This window comes from Poecilia reticulata, chromosome 6 (genome assembly GCF_904066995.2).
Source record: "Poecilia reticulata chromosome 6, P_reticulata-male-v2, whole genome shotgun sequence".
Taxonomy (NCBI): Eukaryota; Metazoa; Chordata; class Actinopteri; order Cyprinodontiformes; family Poeciliidae; genus Poecilia; species Poecilia reticulata.
This window is the reverse complement of record NC_088835.1, coordinates 3,828,253-3,848,853: the sequence shown is the minus strand read 5'-3', so window position 1 is coordinate 3,848,853 and position 20,601 is coordinate 3,828,253. Positions and strand designations below refer to the sequence as shown.

The 20,601-nt window shown below is 39.9% G+C and overlaps 1 protein-coding gene across 7 annotated transcripts in view; it reads left to right on the top strand.

The window, feature by feature from the left end:
- cadps2 (Ca++-dependent secretion activator 2) overlaps positions 1-20,601 on the top strand; it is a 280,025-nt gene that overhangs the window by 221,624 nt on the left and 37,800 nt on the right. For 3 of the 7 annotated variants that reach the window (XM_081607676.1, XM_081607675.1, XM_081607674.1), the window contains exons 19-23: positions 4,035-4,176; positions 4,730-4,849; positions 8,293-8,322; positions 13,907-14,062; positions 16,260-16,407. In XM_081607676.1, coding sequence (XP_081463802.1) covers positions 4,035-4,176; positions 4,730-4,849; positions 8,293-8,322; positions 13,907-14,062; positions 16,260-16,407 — 596 coding nt within the window. The remainder of the gene's footprint in view (positions 1-4,034; positions 4,177-4,729; positions 4,850-8,292; positions 8,323-13,906; positions 14,063-16,259; positions 16,408-20,601) is intronic. The other 4 variants (XM_081607679.1, XM_008410955.3, XM_081607677.1 and 1 more) reach the window with 3 other exon arrangements.

Here is a 20,601-nt window from a genome sequence, read left to right as displayed (position 1 = left end):
GGAACAAAAAGACAAAAAACAAATCTAGTAATATTCTGTAAAGAAGCAACAAATCACTTTTGGTAGCCCATATCTTAAATTCTGTCTAATTGCCATCTTCTGTTCAGGCTGTAATTATTCCAAGTGTCACAACACAAACCTTTTTGATTTGGAACGTAATGAGGCAATCGAAGGAGACTAAACATGGGGAAAGCTGAAGCATACATTTGACTGCTTTTGTTTAAATGATGTCCTCTATCTTATAATTATGAACATAATAAGATAAAAACATGCATTTGAATTCAGTTCAAATAACAGATATGAATAAATCCATATTTTTTGTTATTCTTAATACAGATTTTTTTGTAAATATCAGCAGTGACCTCCAGTCAACTGATCTTTGGTGACTTACTGTAACTATAATTCAAAGTGCTATCCTTCAGTTGTTCTGCTGATTATTTAAATGCTCACTTGATTGTCAACATGTGAAAGCGAACAGTTATGGTGGAGGCAAGTTTTAGTCTCTGGAGGGCAAAAAGGCTAGTGTTAATTATGATGGAGCAGAGCGAAAGGAATTAAAACTAATGAAGTCCTGGGAGACTCGCTTGCTTGCTTCTCACCCAATACTCTTTCCCCTGGTCTCTGTGGGCTGGCACAGTCTGTCAAGAGTTATTTGTCTCTCTTAAACCCACAGAGGAGATATTAGGTGGGGGGAGGGAACTGTGCATGATGTCATAAATGGCTGCATTGTCATAAACGGTCCAAAAATCAAGCCTATTTACAAAATTGAATCTTTTATTGTAGATGTTTTCATGTTGAAATTATCTTCAGCTGAAGCCTTGGTTCTGTTCTAGCTCTCTGTCACGCAACACGTCAGCCTGCTCTTCGTTTAGCAAAGGATTCTGTTGGAGCCCACAGTTTTACCAGTGATTCTGAACTACCACAAGCATGTGTTACCTAAAGACGGCGTCGACATGATGGGTATGATTAGCCTCCTGCTACACTGCAGTACCACATCCACTGAAGATTATTTCATGCTCAAAAGTATTTTGTCTGTTACAAAGAACCATCCTATGAGTATCGTTGATGTTCTCTAGTTGTGACTCCTTGTTGGCTGTAGCCAACCTGACGTGTTGTTGGGTTAGGGTTAGTCACTCTCACATCCAGCAGTCTCAGGTAGCACAGGTTTAAATACTGAACATGCTACTGCTTCAAGGTTTTTAACATTAAATGTTAAGAAATCCATTTGAATTGACTTGCAAAGCATAGACTACCCCCACCTCCATCATGGATCATAGTCTCTCCACCCCCTCCGCACACGCACGCACGCACACACACACGCACGCACGCACGCACGCACACACACACACACACACACACACACACACACACACACACACACACACACAGTGAAGCCCCCCAAGCAGATAGCCAAGCAGCTGTTAGAGAAAACAACAAACACTGTGCGCTTTTATGAGAGGTTTTTTGTGTGGTTTCAGGAACTGACGGTCTGACAGGACAGACCCCCAACTTCCCTGCTGCCTGACCCTGGCAACTGCAGCGCTCTTCCTGAGCATTATGCTAAGACCACGGGAGGTTAAAAAACTCCCAGCTGCACTCAGGAAGGCTAGAATGCTCTAAAAATAAAATGAAAGATATGTTTCTTGTGTGTGAAACTTTTTTAGTTTTTAGTGTCTTCACTGCCTGTCAGTGTTGTAGTACTCAAGATCGGTCTTGGTCTCGAGACCATTATTTGTGGTCAAGTGGGACGGTGGAAGAAGGAGGGAGGGGGGAAAGAGGAGGGGATCCAGTCATTCTGTCTCCAGTCAATGTTTTATCAGTTTGTTTTGGGACACTTTGCTTCTGATATGCGGAGGGCTCCATCCTAGTCAGACATCCTTGAGCCTGTTCTTCTGAAGCGATGGTCACATTGTTGTTCTTGTTGATGAAATGAAAAATGTTTGCAGTGAGCAGCCTTATTCCGTGTTTAAGATTACGTCCTCCTCTTCCAAAGAGGTGAAAGCTCTGCCAGTAGATCCAGAGGTTATCGATGAAGGTCACTGAGCTGGCAGAGCAGGTTTGAATCAGCCATTTGTTTATCATGTCCAGCCTGGAATGTTTTTCGTCTTCCCATTGAGGCGATGGAATTGGACCACTGAGAAATAACTTTGTTTTTAATTTTCCCATAGTGTCCAGAAGAATATTAAAGTCCTTTTTCAGAATTTCGGATTTTTGCTTTGTCAGATTGTTGGCTCCAACATGCACAACTAAAGTCTCAATGTTTGGCTGATCAGTGGTTAGAGAGAGCACTTTGCGAGTCAAATCAGATACAGTGTCACCAAGAAAAGAAACCACTCTCGTTTTCTTGGGATTGCAAACATGACCGATTCCATTTACTGCCTCATCTCCAACAATAAGCACTCTTGGCATACCTTTCGTTTTCATGGTGGTCACTTTGTCCTTCGGAGCTTTGTGCGGTGGATGCGTTGGTTTAGCCTCATTGCTGATGTTTGAAGGTGGGTTTTCACTCAGAGGCTCAGGCTGGAGTGCAGAAAATCTGTTTTTCAGTGGGATTCCCATGGAGTCAGGATGTTTTGAGGCTCGGGCTGGTCGCTTTGTCCTTGGTAGCGGTGTCGGTGGTGCCGTTTTGGTTCCAGCTGCTTGTTTGCTATTCTTTGGCGGAGCAGGTGTTGAGGTTGAAGGTGGGTTTCTGCTCAGAGCCGGCCACGCTGAATCGTCCAGGTGAGGGGTTCTCCCCATTAGTCGTCTCATGGGATCTGCAGTGTGAGACTTTTGTTTTGGCTTGGCTCCCTGAGCGATCCAGGGTGAGCTGCTTGGTGCGGGGTGTACAACCTCTACGCTGACCCTCTTCCTCAAAGCGTTGAGATCAACGCTTTGAGATAGCGTTGATCTCAAAGTTCACCTCCAGCCGTTGAATCTTTGTTTGTAAAAACTGAAGTTGTTGTAGAATACTGCTAATGTCCTTGGGGTCGGACGGGGGCATTTTGCCCTGGTTCAACTTGGAGGTGAAGAAAGGTAAGGTAAAAATAAAAGTGAGAAAATCTCCCAGTCGTTAGGTTTGAAGTAATCCAGTTATGATGTCGATAATGTAAATATAGCTATAAAAATTGTGACTTTAAAAATAGTTCACAGGCAAAGTTATCAGTAAGGATGAGAGAGAGCAGGATAAGCTCTAAGGAATCTTCCCACATCCTGAAGAACCGACAGTTCATCCAGCTGAGGATTTTTGTCACTCTGAAAGGATCAGAGCGACCTGATCTCTCTTCGACATTCGTCACTTCCTGGGAGACATCCCAGGTTCCTTCCCGCCCCTTTCTGTTTGCTGTAGTGAGGTCCTTCTCAATCAGACACACATAGTGTGTATTTCCCTCCAATATCTGGATGAACAGTATCTGGTGGGAAAACGCGAATTGATGTTCTTTCAAGTAGAACTTTTTTTTTTTTTTACAAATGCACACTTAGTTTCAAAGAACCTAGCACTAACTAGTGGCGTGGCGAGGGCATTACACCTTTTCAATCTGTACCATTACTGTGTAAACATAGATTGTAATTAGAACGTCTTCATGTAAATGTGTGAACAGAAATGGAACAAAAATTCTATTTTCGTTGGATCATTGTCGTGTAAACTGGGCCTGAGGCTATGTTGCATTCAGGCACATGCCTTTTAGTGTTTAGGTTGATTCTGAAACAATTGGTTGCACTGGTAAGTTGCTAAATACTAATGCATGCCATACTTTTCAGGGTTCCATGAACAATTTAGGAAGTAAAAGCAACATTTTCCTTTTACTTCCTAATTACACAAAAAAAGGTCAGAATGTTAACCAGTTTTTTTACGTGACCAGGCTAAAGAAAGGAAAAAAAATCAAAGAGCTTTTGTGAAAATTGAGTTCCTGGTTGAAGTCAGTTCTCTGAGTTAGTATTTATATTTCTAGATCCTATTTGGAAACGTCATTTTCTAGAGAAATATTGAATGAAAAACCATACACAACTAAGAGATCTGCTGTCTTTGTCTTTTGTTGGTCTCACCTCCACAGCTCATCTTTGCAGTGGACCGTTCCACAAACACCTGCAGGACCTGTTCATCCCTCTGGTGGTGCGATACATTGACCTGATGGAGACCTCCATTGCCCAGTCCATCCATCGTGGCTTTGAGCAGGAGACCTGGCATTCAGTCAGGTACGGCTACTTGTGAGCTGTCTTAGCTTTATAGCAGTAGTGACATTCATGGTGCTGCTCTGGCTGTGCAGTATCTAAAAGGGATATATTTACTCTGTCCTTGTTATAACAGAATAGTGAATATGAGCAGAATATGACCAATTAATAAAACTTGCTTTTAGAAACATTATGAGCTAGGTCATCTATAGGTAGATATTTTCTATGTTCCTTTTAGCTCTGTCAGTTGAAGGGTGTAATGAGAAGTGTATGTTTTGAAGATCTGAAACAGCGGGCAGAACAAATGGCTTTAGGCTAAATTGCTGCTTTTGATGGTTGCGGCTTCGAAGTGACCAAAACAAAAATTAAAAGGGAACTGGACCGACAATATTCTACACTGAACCAACCGAAGCAGCACAAACCTTCTGCTGCAAAGACATGGGACAAGAAACAAATAGAATAAAATGGAACAGGCCAGTGACTCTGATGACTGCTCTCATTCCTGTTTCACCTGTTTTGCTTTCTCCTTTTGTTCTGCTAAAATCCTCTTTTGTCATGGGTCTGATCTGTTTGGCAGATTGTTAACCAACAATCTAGCTAGTGTTCCTCTTCCTAGAATCTCCAGCCTTCCCCTCACTTTGCCTCAGATGCCCAGCTTCTCGGTACCTGCTTGGTTTGGACCAATCTATGAGAACACGTATGTACGGTGGAGCAGTTCATGCCTCTGACAGTCTACGCTATAGGTCTTCAGAGCATCTTAGAAATTACTCTTATTGTTGGAGTTAGTGTTCACTCTTCAGGAACATTAATGTATTCATAATCTGGTGCCTGTTTATTTTAGTTCATTCTCCTGCTATGTTCAGATTAGTCAAAGCTTTTTGGGCAGATAGAACTAAAACAGCCTAGCTTTCATTTCCTCAGCATCTGTCCTAAATAAGAATGAGCTGATGAAGGGTCTTTTCCACCAAGCTGAGACCAGAACTAACTAAACACCAGTTCTTTGTGTCTCCACTGAAACCGAATCCTGCTCTAGCAACAGGAACCAGAACCATTCCAGAACCAGGAAGCCATGGTTATTATCGGGGACTTTTATCAGAATCATAGAGAACAGCAGCCAACCAGAAACATGTTAACATGTAGTATTTATAATTTAACCGTAGTTTCAGTTTTACCACATGTATTTACATATCTCTGCTGTTATAAATAACGGTAGAGATATTTTGAGAAAAAAATCCAGTTTTTGAGGGAAAAAAAACAGGATTTTATTATAAACAAACTCCCAAAGCAGCTGCACTGGCTTTGATTCTGTCATCAGAAACCAAAACTAATGTGAAACTCTGTTAAGCACTTTTTTACCACCACTTTTAATTATTGCTATTATTTTATTTCAATAGTACATTAAAAACAGCAATAGCTAACTATTTAGCAGCATAAAAAGTTTAACCATTACATAAAGGGTAAACTAAAGCAATAAAAAAGAACAATGTTAAATAGGTAGTGATAGTTAATGCATGTATCAGAATTAGTATAAAACTAAATATTTAATCTTTAATAAAAGATTAAATATTTAGTTTGACAAGAACTAAAATTCTGATCAGAGAAATGCGTTTTTAAAAAGATTTAATATGATTAACACTCTGCATCTCAGATGTATTAAGGCAGTTTTAACCACAGGTTATTTGTCACCACTTAGTACCTGTGAGCCGCAGGGTTTGAGTGTCGAACAGCAGTTCATCTGTGGACCTTCAAGCTCTGGTGGTGAAATATGATGTGTTGTTTATTAGATTAATATGATAAATTAATCTAATAAATTAGATTAATTTATTTTTTGCTAAATTATTAGTTTCCACAGATTTAAAGCCATAAAGTAGATCTATTGTTGTGTATTTATTTATGTATTTATTTATTTGTTTGTTTTGCTGAGACCCTCCTCCTCGTCAGTCAGTCAGCCTCCTGCAGTGATTAACAGGCAGAAGCAGCTGCTGGGGCTGATCTGATTGTTGGGTGAAAAGGTTTTTGTACCGCAAATTAACGTTTTATTTGAAATCACCTCGGAGATTATTTTTTGTTATTTTTATAAGTAAAAGAAACTCCTTTGAAACAGGAAAAGTCTCCGCGAGTGCTTTTTATTAAAACCTCCTCCTGAGGGACTACTCTGGCATTTTTGTTTACTGGACCTTTTGTGATGCAAGAGTGACCATAACATGATGTGTCCTGCCGTCATACTATTGAGACTTAAAAACGGGGAATAAAATCTTAAACTAGATTCTGAAATGAACAGGAAGCCTGAGCATGTGTGGTCATGGTCTTTAGCTCCTGTCAGAAGGTGTGCAGCAGCTAAATAAATGATTTATCAAGATCAGCATACAAGAGTGGTGCACTGATCCAAGCAACATGTAGTAAAAACATGAATTAATTTGAAATCCAATGGAAAATAGGACTTTACTGATAACAGGGAACATCAAACAGTAACCGAATGAAACGTGTATAAGAAAGTCTTTCACTTCTAGACAGTTATTTTACTGCAACTAACTATATATTTTTTCTTCTTCCTACTGCCTTGAAAACTGGCTCAGAGCTTATCTGTCCAGCTGAGTTTCTCTCCCGGAGGAATCCACTAAAAGAACTATTACCACTATTAACATTTTACTTTTCTATAACATAGAAACAACTCCTGAACTAAGGCAGAACTCCAGAGTGTTTCTGTGTTCTGTCTTCAGTTGTGGCAGATGGTCGCTCACGCTTTCTTCCTGTTATCCTGAAGACAATGTTCCAGTGAAGATAATTACAACTATTTTTACATTATATTTGAAAGTCATCAGAAAAATGGCGGAAGTGTTGCCTTTCCAAAAATGTTTTCACAATGCTATAGAAAATGTACGAATTATGATGAAATGCTGAACAACTGAACTGAATCATACTCATTCTGCCAAGAAGATGATGCAAAATGATGCTAGAAGCTTGTTGATGGCTATAAAAGGCCTGCGGTTCGAGGAACAACTGACTAAAGGACATTTAAATCAAATAATATTATATTTGGCCTGTTTGTATACTTTTGACACTGCATGGATCAGAGGAAACAAATTTAAACTTGCTTTGTGTTATTGGAACATTCAAGGCCATGATAAGTGTATGCAAACTTCACACGTTCCCTGTTCCCACATGCTTCATGATGGAGCTTTGAACAGAACATTAAAGCTGATACAAACTCAAACTTTGGAAGATTTTTAACTGCACAAAGGAGATTAAATAGAACCCTTTAAAAAACACAGTAGGTCCAGTAAACCTATTAGCCATTTTCTGAATGACTAAATCCTAATGGTGTGTTTGTTTGTAGTTTTCAAGTCCCTGAAAAACTTTGAAAGATCTGTTAATGAGTTGGCTTTTTCCATATTTCTCGACATTAACAGTTTATGTGGCTGCATCACACCATTGTCTCCCAGGTTTCCACTCAGTCTGGAAAACTCTAGCATTTGATCTCAGTATTTACCAGGCCTTTCCACCTGCCTTCCTCTCTGTCCTTTCTGTGTTCTCTGTGTCATCGTGTTAATGCAAAAGTCTTAGAATTAACAGCTTAGTTTGGATAACTCTGGAATATTTCCCTATGAACTGTGCAGGGACCCAGATGAGACCTGGGTTTAGTGGGTTCTGTTTTAAAGGACAGGACTAGTTGGCAATCCTCTTCCTTTTTGACTGGGAGAATTGGGCTTTTATCACATTGCCATATTAGTGTCGGTCAGAACCATGTAGACAGGACTTCATGGCTCCTCTGGACCCATGGTCTTAAAGTATCACGTCCAGATGAAGACCTGTAGTCTGGACTGACTCAGACTGCCCTCAGTGTTTTCAGTCATGTTGACTTTTTGTGTCTGTCTGAATGTTATTGTCACTAAAAAGAATATGAAAGGTATCTGGCCCTCTTGAGTCTGCATGCTACTATTTGCTAGTTTTGATGTTTGTGATAATATTTGGTGATTTGAGCATTCGCTCATCTACTTGACAGCTGAGCAGAATTTTCAGATCCAGCTGCACATGACAGTCGGTGGAATGTGATCTCAGTCAGTAGTGCTTGTGCTGTGAAGTGTCCATCCCACAATTAGATTCTCAACCTAATAACACAGCAACTTGTTTTTGTTGCAGCTTGCAAGGAGTAAATCTTCCAGACATTTTGTAAGTTGATTTTTTTTCTCTCTTTGATAGTAAAAAAAGTTTTCAAATATTTTCTTAAATCTAAACTTCAGTCTTAGGATGAAGGGCTGAGATTCCTATCTCTCTAAAGATGTCAAACTAATCCATTCAAAAGTCAATAAGATAATTTTCTCATTGACTTTCCTCTTAATGTTTATTTAGGGTTGAGACTTAAAAATGTTAATTTAGGTGAATTGATTCCAGAGAATTTAAGGCCTTTGTAATGTATTAAATAACACATTTAATTGCTGAATGTAAACCCAGAATAGTGCTGCTCCATCTCATGTTTTCCCAGTGGTGGGGAGGTTGCACACGAATAACTGCTGCTGCAGAGAATGCTGAACTGAACATAACTGTGATGGTGCTGATCTCTGCTTATCTATAGGCAGAACCAGCTACATTTTATTTACAAAAATCTGTATTTTGTCGCATTACAGTACAATTAAACTTTGTAAAGTGAGACAATGGAGAATAGAATAAAACAGTGGAAGGAAATGAAGATGAGACCCTGTGAGAGAGCAGGTCAGATTGACTGATCAGTATTTATTGAGCCACAGCACTCAGCCAATAGAAAGCTGTGGTTTTGCAGATCACACAATACAAATGAATACATTTTTGAGCGCAGTGGTGCTGTTGATGAATTTGTTGTGCAAGCCCCACAAGGCGGTCATCCAGCAGCATTCCATAACAGGAGTAAAAGTATTTTGAATTGCGTTTTGAGAGCAAAATTGACAGAGGATTTTACTACAAGGCCCAACATTTAAAATCTAAAGCCAGACCTTATATGTGGTGGACTAAGATGAAAATGTTTTGTCAGCAGGTTTTCAATCTAGAAATGTTTTTATTTACTTTATTGATTTTTAATTCTGCCTGGAGGTGATATGAAAATTATATGTAGAGTGATTAAAAATCCAAATTCCTGTAAAATGCAGTGACAAAATGAGAGGTTGAGCACATCTGAATATGTTGGGTGGTTTCTGGCCCATTTTCAGACTGTTTTAGAGCTGTACAACAGATTTTGCGATCGGGATGGGCCTTATTATGTCGACCATGGTGTAGTATTCAAAGATATACTACACCCTGGTGTTTCTGATTAACATCTCACAAGCAGCTCCTGATCAACAATCGTATGGTTGCAAGAAAATCAAACCAAATTGAAGCACTGTTGAAGCAGCTTTACGAGCCAAAGTTACCTGAACCTCTCACACTAACAAGTTACTCACTGGAATACTGAATACGACTGAAAATACTATACAGTGCGTTTTCAGCCTAAAGTGTTTCACTTTTTCCCAAATGTAGTTGCAGGATTTAGAAGAGTAAAACGTGTAAAGAATCTGCTTTTCTTACCATGAGACATCCTGAAAATAAATGCACCTGCATCTTTATGGTTGAATAAACCAGTGCATGAAAGCAAAGCCACAATATTCCATTCTCCTCTAAGCTGAGGTACAAAAGGTTTTACATCACCACAATCAAAATTTTATGTCTATTGGTTGATTCAGTCATGAACCAAAACCTATTGGAGTTAAAACCTTTGCAGCAGCATCTAAGCTCTGCAGGCCTCACTGCACTGATTCAACAATTAGAAAGGAAAACTGGGAAACATTGACCTCAGTGAGAGTTCCAAGGCTATAAAACTACCGCTGACTAAAAGAACACAAAGGGCTAATAGTTAAATAGCTAAAGAAATCTATAACAAATGGATTTTAACAGTGATGCGCCACTATTTGAAGTTCTCAAATGGCTGTCCTGTGTTTTTGATAAATTGCCTAATATTTTATTTGTTTTGTTTTCATTGTTCCATCAGAACAATGTGAACAATGTTCCATCAGTGGTGAACGATGGTTTGACTGATCAAGAACTAATGTGTTCTGAATGTTTAATTATGTTGGCCTTTTACCCTTTATTTGCAGCTGAATAAAGGAGCAGCTCGTTAGATAAGTAAAAGACAAAAGTCACTAACTTCAAATAAACACATTAAGAACACAAAAGTTTCTTTTGAAAAGTTATAGCTGTCCAACTAGTTCAGTCATCAAACATTTTCATCACTATGTTGCATCAGTGGTATTAGCTAGGTAGAATGACTAACTAAACAGAGAAACAGTGAAAGGAAAGTGGAGCACTGAATTGGTGACATACGGTACACCTGTTCTTCCTGCTTTTCCAAAGAACTCTCATTTGTCTGGTTAGTAGCTTTGCAGCAGATCTAGCTTGGATGGCCATTTTACAGGGCGATGGAGAGTTTGGAGGTTCTCAGGAGACCATTTGAGGGTGTTTTTCTTAAAAAGACTTCTGTCTGACTCTGCCAACCATTCCCACAGCACAGTACACACTGCTCCTCTACCTCACTTCACTTGGCCGGCCACTACTTTAGGAAAAAAAAAACCGGGGAGAAAAAGCTGGCACTTCATTAACAAGCACAGACGGGTGAGTGGGATCGTCCCATTCCCTGGGGAGCAGGGCGGAGCACGTTCACTGAAGAGCACCAGTAATTAGACATGAGGGGGATAGCCACCAAGCTTTTAATTGCAACACAGACTCAACCCAAAGTATTTATTTCTGTGCGGCATTTCTAAGGTAACAGTCTTTTAAAGGCAAAGTGAGAAAAATGAGGGAGTTAGAAGGACGTGTTACTCCTCCCTCCCCTGTGGCGGTGGTTCTAGTTGTGGGCGCTGTACACTTGGATGTTGATGGTGCTGAGGGTTGTCTTGTTGCTGTCTAACCTGTTTGCAGGGGAGAGAAAGCAGCAAGATGTCCATCTGTCTCTGTCCACATGGTGCTGTTTACCAAGTGAAAACACGCAGCTTTGAACCCCAGTACATAATTGGCAGGGGTTTAAGGGTCATGTTCAAGAAAAAAAAGATCAAATATTGAACTAATTTCATGGACTTTTACAACAACTGAGAACAGGAATAATGTATTTATGAAGCTATGCTTTCATTTCAAGTTTATCAAACAATAGTCAACTAAAATAAGTGTATTCAGGAACAATGAGGATGTATCATAGAGTCGCATATACAAATTCTGCATATTGCCAGAAAACGAAATACCACAACATCTGACAATCATGCAACAAATTCTAGGGATCAGCACATGCTGTTCCTTCCCATGTACTTTAGTCATTTTGGTTCTCCTTTAAATGAACATAAGAGTGTGAGGAGCATTTCTCTATGTAATACTAAGAAATTAGACTATTAACAATAACTAGAATTGGATGACAGAACGTAATGATATGACAAATTTTGGGTATCAAGACCCATATTCAGCGTTCAGTTCTTGGTAGAGGGTTGGCTGCTCTCCACTGTGGCATCATGAAGTTCAGTAACTCCAGGATGTATAGTGTTACCTCGTCAACATACTGGCCATCACTCTGTCCAGCAACAGACCTCATGGAGCCCCTCTAGCAGGCTGCCGGGGCGGCACATATCAAGTCATCTTCTGTTTGTAGCTTGGCCAAGACTGACTCTTGGCCTGAACAGTGGAAAAACCACTTATGTAACTAGGAGTGATGAGAGGTGTTTCATCCTTTACAATGGGAGATACCAAACACTGTCTGTGTAACTCTCTGTACTGATCCTGCTGGCGTCCAGCACCTCCAGACCTCCCCTGGTTTTGTGATGTCAGTTTGGTTTTCTTAGGCTCACATTCACGTGACATGGTTGCTTTGATTTGTGATTAATGATGGAACCATTTTGTGAAAGAGGTGAATGGGACGAGTCTCAGGAGGCCCCACACAGAGGAACCAGAGAGAGGGACAAAAGATGGACAGACACTGACACAGAACTTTTTTTAAGGATCTCACCATAACCACTAATACTTGTTTGTTGGTAAAGAGTTATGTTATTGCATACAGTAATTGCTCAGCAGATGACAAAATTATGGAAAGCAGAATTTCTTCTGCAATTTAGAATCTTTTATTTTAAGACACAGGAGTCAAAAATTAGAAGGTTGCCAACATTCAAAATGGGAAACATAACTGACTTGACAACACAAATGGCAAACATGACCACTCAGAACCAGGAGATCTGTCTTGTTGAGCAGAATTGTTGAGATGCATGATATTAGGATCAGAACACTACATGTGTTTTGTGGACTTGAAGAAGGCGTTCGACTGTGTCCCTCGGGGGGCCGTGTGGGGGGTTCTCCGGGAGTATGGGGTACCGGGCCCTTTGATACGGGCTGTCAGGTCCCTGTATGACCGGTGTCAGAGTCTGGTCCGCATTGCCGGCAGTAAGTCGGGCTCATTTCCGGTGAGAGTTGGACTCCGCCAAGGCTGCCCTTTGTCACCGATTCTGTTCATTACTTTTATGGACAGAATTTCTAGGCGCAGCCGAGGTGTTGAGGGGATCCGTTTTGGTGGCCTTAGGATCGCATCTCTGCTTTTTGCAGATGATGTGGTCCTGTTGGCTTCATCAAGTTGTGATCTGCAGCTCTCACTGGAGCGGTTCGCAGCCGAGTGTGAAGCGGCCGGGATGAGGTTCAGTGCCTCCAAATCCGAGGCCATGGTCTTGAGCCGGAAAAGGTTAGAGTGCCTTCTCCGGGTCAGGGGGGTCGTCCTGCCTCAAGTGGAGGAGTTTAAGTATCTGGATATCTTGTTCACAAATTTGGAAAGAAGGGAGCAGGAAATCGACAGGTGGATTGGTTCAGCGTCTGCCGTGAAGCGGGCGTTGAACCGGTCCGTCGTGATGGAGAGGGAGCTGAGTCAAACACCGAAGCTCTCGATTTACCGGTCGATCTACGTTCCCACCCTCATCTATGGTCATGAGCTTTGGGTCATGACTGAAAGAACGAGATCACGGGTACAAGCGGCCGAAATGGGTTTCCTCCGCAGGGTGGCTGGGCTCTCCCTTAGAGATAGGGTGAGAAGCTCGGTCATCCGGGAGGGACTCAGAGTAGAGCCGCTGCTCCTCCACGTCAAGAGGAGCCAGTTGAGGCTCGGGCATCTGGTCAGGATGCCTCCTGGACGCCTCCCTGGTGAGGTGTTCAGGTCCCACTGGGAGGAGGCTTCGAGGAAGACCCAGGACACGCTGGAGGGACTATGTCTCTCGGCTGGCCTGGGAACGCCTGGGGGTTCCCCCAGAGGAGCTGGAAGAAGTGGCTGGGGAGAGGGAAGTCTGGGCCTCCCTTCTGAAGCTGCTGCCCCCGCGACCCGACCCCGGATAAGCGGAACAAAATGGATGGATGGATGGAACTGAACTTGTCAATGAACTTCTGTCTTAAATGTTCAATGGGAAATAATTATATGTCCTACAATGTAAATGAATAGCTATGATCACATTTTCTGCATGTTAGTAATTATAGGATGTTACTTTGTTAAAGTTGTTTGACACAATCAAGTGGCCAATGTAAAGATATTTTGGATTCCACCTCCAAAAGACAATGGCAGGGAAAGCTAAAAAATATTAGACAAATGTTATTGGATTATAGCAGCAAAGGCTGCTACTATTTTCATGCTTTTCAGGTTTTTCTTTTATTGTTAAACAATTAGTTGTTCATCAAAACAAAGATTGATGAACTCCACAGGTCTTTGAACTGCTTTCTGCTGCTGACACTCTCCTCCTTGCAGTAATGGATCGACCACCTCTGAAGATTTGTTCTGGAAACTGGATGCTCTGCAGATGTTTGTGATGGACCTGCACTGGCCAGAACCAGAGTTTGCCAAACATCTAGAGCAAAGACTCAAACTGATGGCCAGTGACATGATGGAGGCCTGTGTCAAAAGGTCAGCATTCTAACGGCATGAGTAAATATTACTACAGGTCGACCAACATCATCAGCCTGCCAATTTTTGCTTGTTCTTGCTCAATTTTTAGACTGTATTTGGACAGCAAAATATTGCCGCTGTTGTGTGCATAGAGGGTGAGAGTAGCATGTACACCAAAGTGATTGACAGTGCTAAGGCCCTCCTCGTGGCTTTGATTGGTTGTTTCTGTGCATTCCTGCAATTAGCACTGGGAGCACTACAGATAATCAAGGCAGAGGCACTTAACTATCTGTCTAAAATTATAAGACATATGATGCAAAAAACAATTTTTTTTTAACAAATATGTAAAAAAAACATTCTTTTAAATAAAAGTTAAATACTGGCAAGCTGACATGGACCCAGACAGAGATGCTGCACACCTTCAGTTTAGACACTGTATGTATGTGTGTTATTACCTATATGATCCCAAACAACAGAGCGACTGGAGAACCTTTTCACAGCCACAGTTGTGTAAAAAAAAAAGCCAAATCAAAACATATTTCTCCTTTGTGTAGGAAACTGATGGAATATCACTTTATGTTCACTTCAGTTTGTTTATATAGAGGGATTATTTGTTTGTAAACAGTAGATGTGCATGTCTGCAGCAAGAGCCACGGGACCTTTAAAGGCTCGTTGGTTACCATGGTTACCTGTATTAATGTAGCTGTTTTAACATTAGGTAGCATGTTGTCAGTCAGCGGACATCAACTATTTATCACATTGTAATAACTTATTCTAATTCGCATGAATGAGATGCGTCTTAATGACTCATAAGCATTGAATGTAGGTGACTCGATAAATGACCAGTGACAATGCCCCAAACGTCGGATATTACTTGCTAACAATAATATAGCAATTTTGTTCATCAGGTAAATAAGACAAACATGTAGATGGTGGTAAGTGCACCGGGATAGGATTTTCCTAAAATATAAATTTGAATAAAAAAAAAACAGAATTCATATTTAGTATGAAAACGACAAATAGGATAATTCCTTCCCAGCTTGGTCACAACTAGAAGAAAAATGAAAATATAGCTGCGCTACAGGTGATTAACCATCCATCCATCCATTTTCTTACACCTTTGTCCCTTTGTGGGGTCAGGAGGGTTGCTGGTGCCCATCTCCAGCCAGCGAGAGGCGGGGTCACTCTGGACAGGTCGCCGGTCTGTTGAAGGGACACAGAGACAGACAGGACAAACAACCATGCACACACACACTCACACCTAGGGACAATTTAGACAGACCAATTAACCTGACAGTCATGTTTTTGGACTGTGGGAGGAAACCAGAGTACCCGGAGAAAACCCACCATGCACAGGGAGAACATGGAGACTCCATGCAGAAAGACCGGGGCTGGGAATCGAACCCAGAACCTTCTTGCTGCAAGGCAACTGCTCTACCAACTGCGCCACTGTGCAGCCCGGTGATTAACTGAGCCTACAAAAATAAAAAGCGGGTTGAACAGGAGGCAGAGTGAGGTACAGAGACGATGTGCTAAAAATATAACCTCTGACATCCACACGTCGCAAAGCTCCGTGTGGGAGTTGCACTGGGTGATCTATGCTGGCTGCAAGTTGTACGTTTTTTTATTAGCCTTATCATAAATAGTTAGAATAATATATTCTTGGCTATATTCTGAAGGTGACGTGCAGTCGTGTGGCTGCTGACGTAACTTGACGTCAGTGTTTTTCCCAACCCTGGTCCTCAAAACCTGCATGTTTTAGATGTTCCCCTGCTTCAACACACCCCATTCAAATGCTTGCAACTCAACAAAACCCTCTTGATCAGCCATTGTTTGAAATCATGTTGGCTGAAGCAGGAGGATACCTAAGACCTACAGGGCAGTATGCCTTGATACTGGAGTTGAAAAACACTGCTCTATAATACTTAGTCACAAAAATATCTTGACCAGCAGATTACCAGAATTACAAAAATAAAAATCAGTGCTGCTTCATTTAGCTTACTTCTACCTAAAACTTCACAGGTTTCAAGTAACAGCAATTGAAAAACATTCTAATCAAGGGAAACATCTAAATAAACTACATGCAAAATAAAATAATCTGTATGGGCTAAATCAGCAACTGATCAGCAATAACCAGTCGGCCTCTAAATGTCACACCATTTTTTTTTTTGCAGAAACTGTTAATATAAATTAATATCATTATTTTGTCTTGAAGGACAAAATCTGCATTTGAAGCCAACATGGCGAAAACGAGTTGGTCTACAGAATTCCGGGTTCCTCTCTCTGTCTGCACCATGTTCAACGTGCTGCTGGATGCTAAGAAGCAGAGCTCCAAACTCTGTGTGCTGGACTGCAACCAGGAGGTAAATTTGACCAGACACGGCTTGTTAGCTTGATTCACGTAACCATAATACAATGTTTGGCTCATGTAACCTAACAATTATGATAAATCATTTATTGTTAATGCAAATTATTAAAGGGAAGTTTAATGTCAAATCAACTTTTTGAGCTTTATGTCACCTGCTCCTGCAATGCTCTGCCTACATACCCAAAGCTACTTGGAGCTTCAGTCTCCAGCCAAACTTCTGCCCCACAGTGTACCCCTCCCACTTAGCTCCTCTAGACTAGCAGCAGCAATTAGCAAACATCTGGTGGAACTGTACATCTGCTGAGTTTATCATACAAACAACAATGTACTAAAAACTGTTCCAAACAGCATTGATGGACAGCATGGAGAAACATTGTTGTAATGATGTACTGAAGGAGGAGTGTCGGAAAGGGCAGGAGGTTCTTAAAGAGACGACGGCCAATTTCAAGATGTCAGATAGACTGATTGTGATCACATCTAAACATACACACCTCCCTCTGCTTTTCACTGGAGAATTCACTTCCATCATCACATATCCTGTTTTTATCACATGCATGTCTATGCTGGAGCTGAATTCTGATATTGTTTTTATTGACATTTTACGATTATTAATCAGTTAATTAGTTTTGAAGTTATTTTTTAGTATTCCATTTCATTTTAATATCATAATTCATTGGTTACTTGATTTGATAATTTGCTTATTATTAGTTTTTATGGCTTAGTAGTTTAGTTGCAGTTTGGTAGTTTTAGTATATGGTTTATTGAATATTTGTTAATAAATTCTCTTACTTCACAGATAAGTTGTTTGTGATATTTCTGGTGTATGCGTGTGGTGTTTGTGGTCCATAGGACTGAATTGATTCGTTCATGAGACGACTGAGACTGAATGTGACCAGGAAGATGGAGCACATCACCCATTTCTAAATGGAATACAGGGAGCCAATGGAAGCATTAAAATACTGTTGTTGGTTTATAAGTCACTGAACAGCTGAGAATTTTTAGACGTGTTTGGTTTGAGACAATACTTTTTTTTAAATTGAAAGTGGCGGTTTATGTTATGGGCTACATGGCCCAGGGCAACGCCGGAAAGGGGCACCAAAGAACTAGAAAAAAAATCTTTCAGTTGTTCCCCAACAAGTTTGCTATTTGTATGAGTAATAGAGTAAGTTTCCCTTAGTTGCTATTGAGTATGGGAAGACTACATGAACTGCTTTCTGCTGCTGCAAAAGATTAGATAATCGCTTGCATTTTAATTGTATAGAGTGCGACAGAAGGGGCTTGAACAACAGCATTCATATTTATATTTCAGGCTTACAAAGTTGGTTATAGTGATTAATTCTGATTAATATAAGTGTGAGACCTTGATCAGATTAATCTGATCAAAGTTTTTAGTTGGTTGATTGCACTAGTTTTCATGCTCCTCTAGTCTTGAACAAACTTCCAGAAAACTGCAGAATAGTTGAAACACTGAATTCCTTTAAATCAAAACTAAAACCCATCTGTTTAGAGCTGCCTCTGACTAATAATAACTGGAACATTGATCAATATATTTGATGATGACTTTGATGGTAGCATTTTATAAAATGTAATATTCATTGCTGTTTCATTATTGGTTACTGAATTATTGTTTAATGGTGTGAACTATGAACTCCCTTGTTGAATTGTGCTATACAAATAAAGTTGATTGGTTAGTTAGAAGCATTTTGGTCAGCACTAAAATTATTTTATGCAGTTGAGTTTACTGGAGCATTGGTCAGCATCTACAACAGTCTGTGAGTTTTACTGAGAGCAAGGTGTTTACTGATTGGTTGTGATACTTGCATAGGCATGATAGTATACTTTTAGGTTTCTTATTAGGTGTGGGTTGAATTCCTTTTTACTTCTTTCTTAAATTAAACAAGGTGTCAGAAACATTACTATTTTCAGCTGCACATCTAAGATGGTAATCTCTTGTCCCACCACATCCTAAAGATGCTCTTTTGGATAGAAATCTGGTTACTGTTGTTGGAGCCTGGTCTCAGCTGTAGCATTTAAACAATACTCCATTGGTGCTAAGGTGCCCAAGGTGTGCGCCACCACACAATGACCAACAACACCAGCCTGAACAGTTGAAACAGCAAAGAATCTGGGCTGTTCTGTTGTTTATGCCCCATTTGAATACTGCAGCTAAAAACAAGACTTCACTACAACTAGAGCAAATATTTCCACAAAATCCTTCAATACATGACAAAATCATTGCAATACATGATTCAGTTTGTCTGTATTAGGTTTATTCAGTTTAAAATGTCCAACATCTAAATAACCTTGAATGATGTTCTCTGACTGAAAAATGAATAGTTCTAAGGAGCTTTCTAAAGAATAAATGCCTTTATCTGTCTTCTTTCAGCTTGTTTTACATGTTTGGTTTATAAAGACCTCAGTGGGGGAGGCATCAGGATTCTAAATAACAAGTCACCAATGAATTCTCTCGCAGATAAATGTTGCATAGTCTCACAATTGCCATCTCCTGCTCAGTGTTCCGGCTATTGAAGTAAATCACAGTTGAGATGAAATATTTGTGTCAAGGTGAAATATGTAATAAAAAATGATAAAAAGGTTAAAATCTACAACAGAAAAAAAGAGGAATATATTTCTGAACAATGACCTCAAATAAAATAGAGTATAGATGTTGTATAGGGAGATTTTGTTCTTACAAGTAGGTTAGCTTAGCACAATTGGTACTTCAGTTTATCAAACTTACTTAATTAATATATTTTTGTCATTATCAGAGCAGCTCTTTTATATAATATTTTTATGCATGTAAGTTTAATAGCAGTTGTCTGAAAATGGATTGTGTTTTGTGGTGCTGGTTGTTCCTGTTCTTCCTGACAGCACGAGCCGCAGATCTTTTCACTGAGCTCAATAAAGAGAAAATCTTTACACCCTGGATGCTTAACTAAAGATCACACTGAACAATAAATGCTTCCACTGCAGACATAGGCCATAAATAATAATAGCAATTCAGTGGGAGGAACTGTTTGCTCAGTTTATGTAGACAGCACAGTTGTGTGTGTTATCGCTCTGGGCCTCCTGCTTTACTCTGGCTTATATATTTGGAGTTAGATGCATTCAATCTTCAAGTCCTACACAAAGACCTTCAAGTGGACCATCTTAGAAACTCCTCCTTTAGGGGTCATCTAGAACACTTGCTCAGCACATGCCCACTTAGATTAACAGAGAAGCTGTATCTCTACTTTGAGCTGCTCCAGAATAATCATCTTCTCATCATATACCTAAGATTTAGTCCAAGAGGCTGCTGAGGAGGAAGCTCAGTGCAGCCACTTGTTTGTATGGAGGACCAAAACTGACATAATAATAAATATATAAATAAAAGAATAAATGTAGAAATATATAAATAAAAGAATAAATATATATACTACATAATAATAAATTAAACAATAAATATATAAATAAAAGCATAAATATATACTTTGCTTTGATTTTTTTGCTTCTCCCTTTTCCGTTTGCTGTATTTATTTCTGTATTTATTTCTGTATTGTTTTCTCGCTGCATCGTTATGTTAATGAGGTGGGCTGCCTTCTATGTCCAGCTCTCTATTGGTCAATAAACAGGAAAGAGAACGATCCGTGTGCAGATCGATTGTGAATGCCTGCGCTGTGGTCCTCTTCGGCGAGAACCTTATAGACCCTTTTCACAAGACATCAAACAACATCTGTTTAACATCCTAACATCCACTATCTATACATAATCTAAAACTAGACAAATTCCTCGCTGACTGACACCAGTTTGATTACGAAGGTACGTGTTTTGGTTTTTTTCTAGCTGTTAGTTGATATGCTAGGCTAGCAATAGTAATTTGTTAGCTGGCTAACATTACGTAGCCTTTCTGTTTTGGAAATATAACGTATTTAGACTCTAATGAGGAGGAAGACGAAGATGGATGGATGGATGGATGGATGGATGGATGGATGGATGGATGGATGGATGGATGGATGGATGGATGGATGGATGGATGGATATTAATGTTTCATTGGAGAAATGTGATTATCTCTCTCTTTCTCTCTATATACAGGTCCTTCTAAAAAAAATAGCATATTGTGATAAAGTTCATTATTTTCCATAATGTAATGATAAAAATTAAATTGTCATATATTTTAGATTCATTGCACATCAACTGAAATATTTCAGG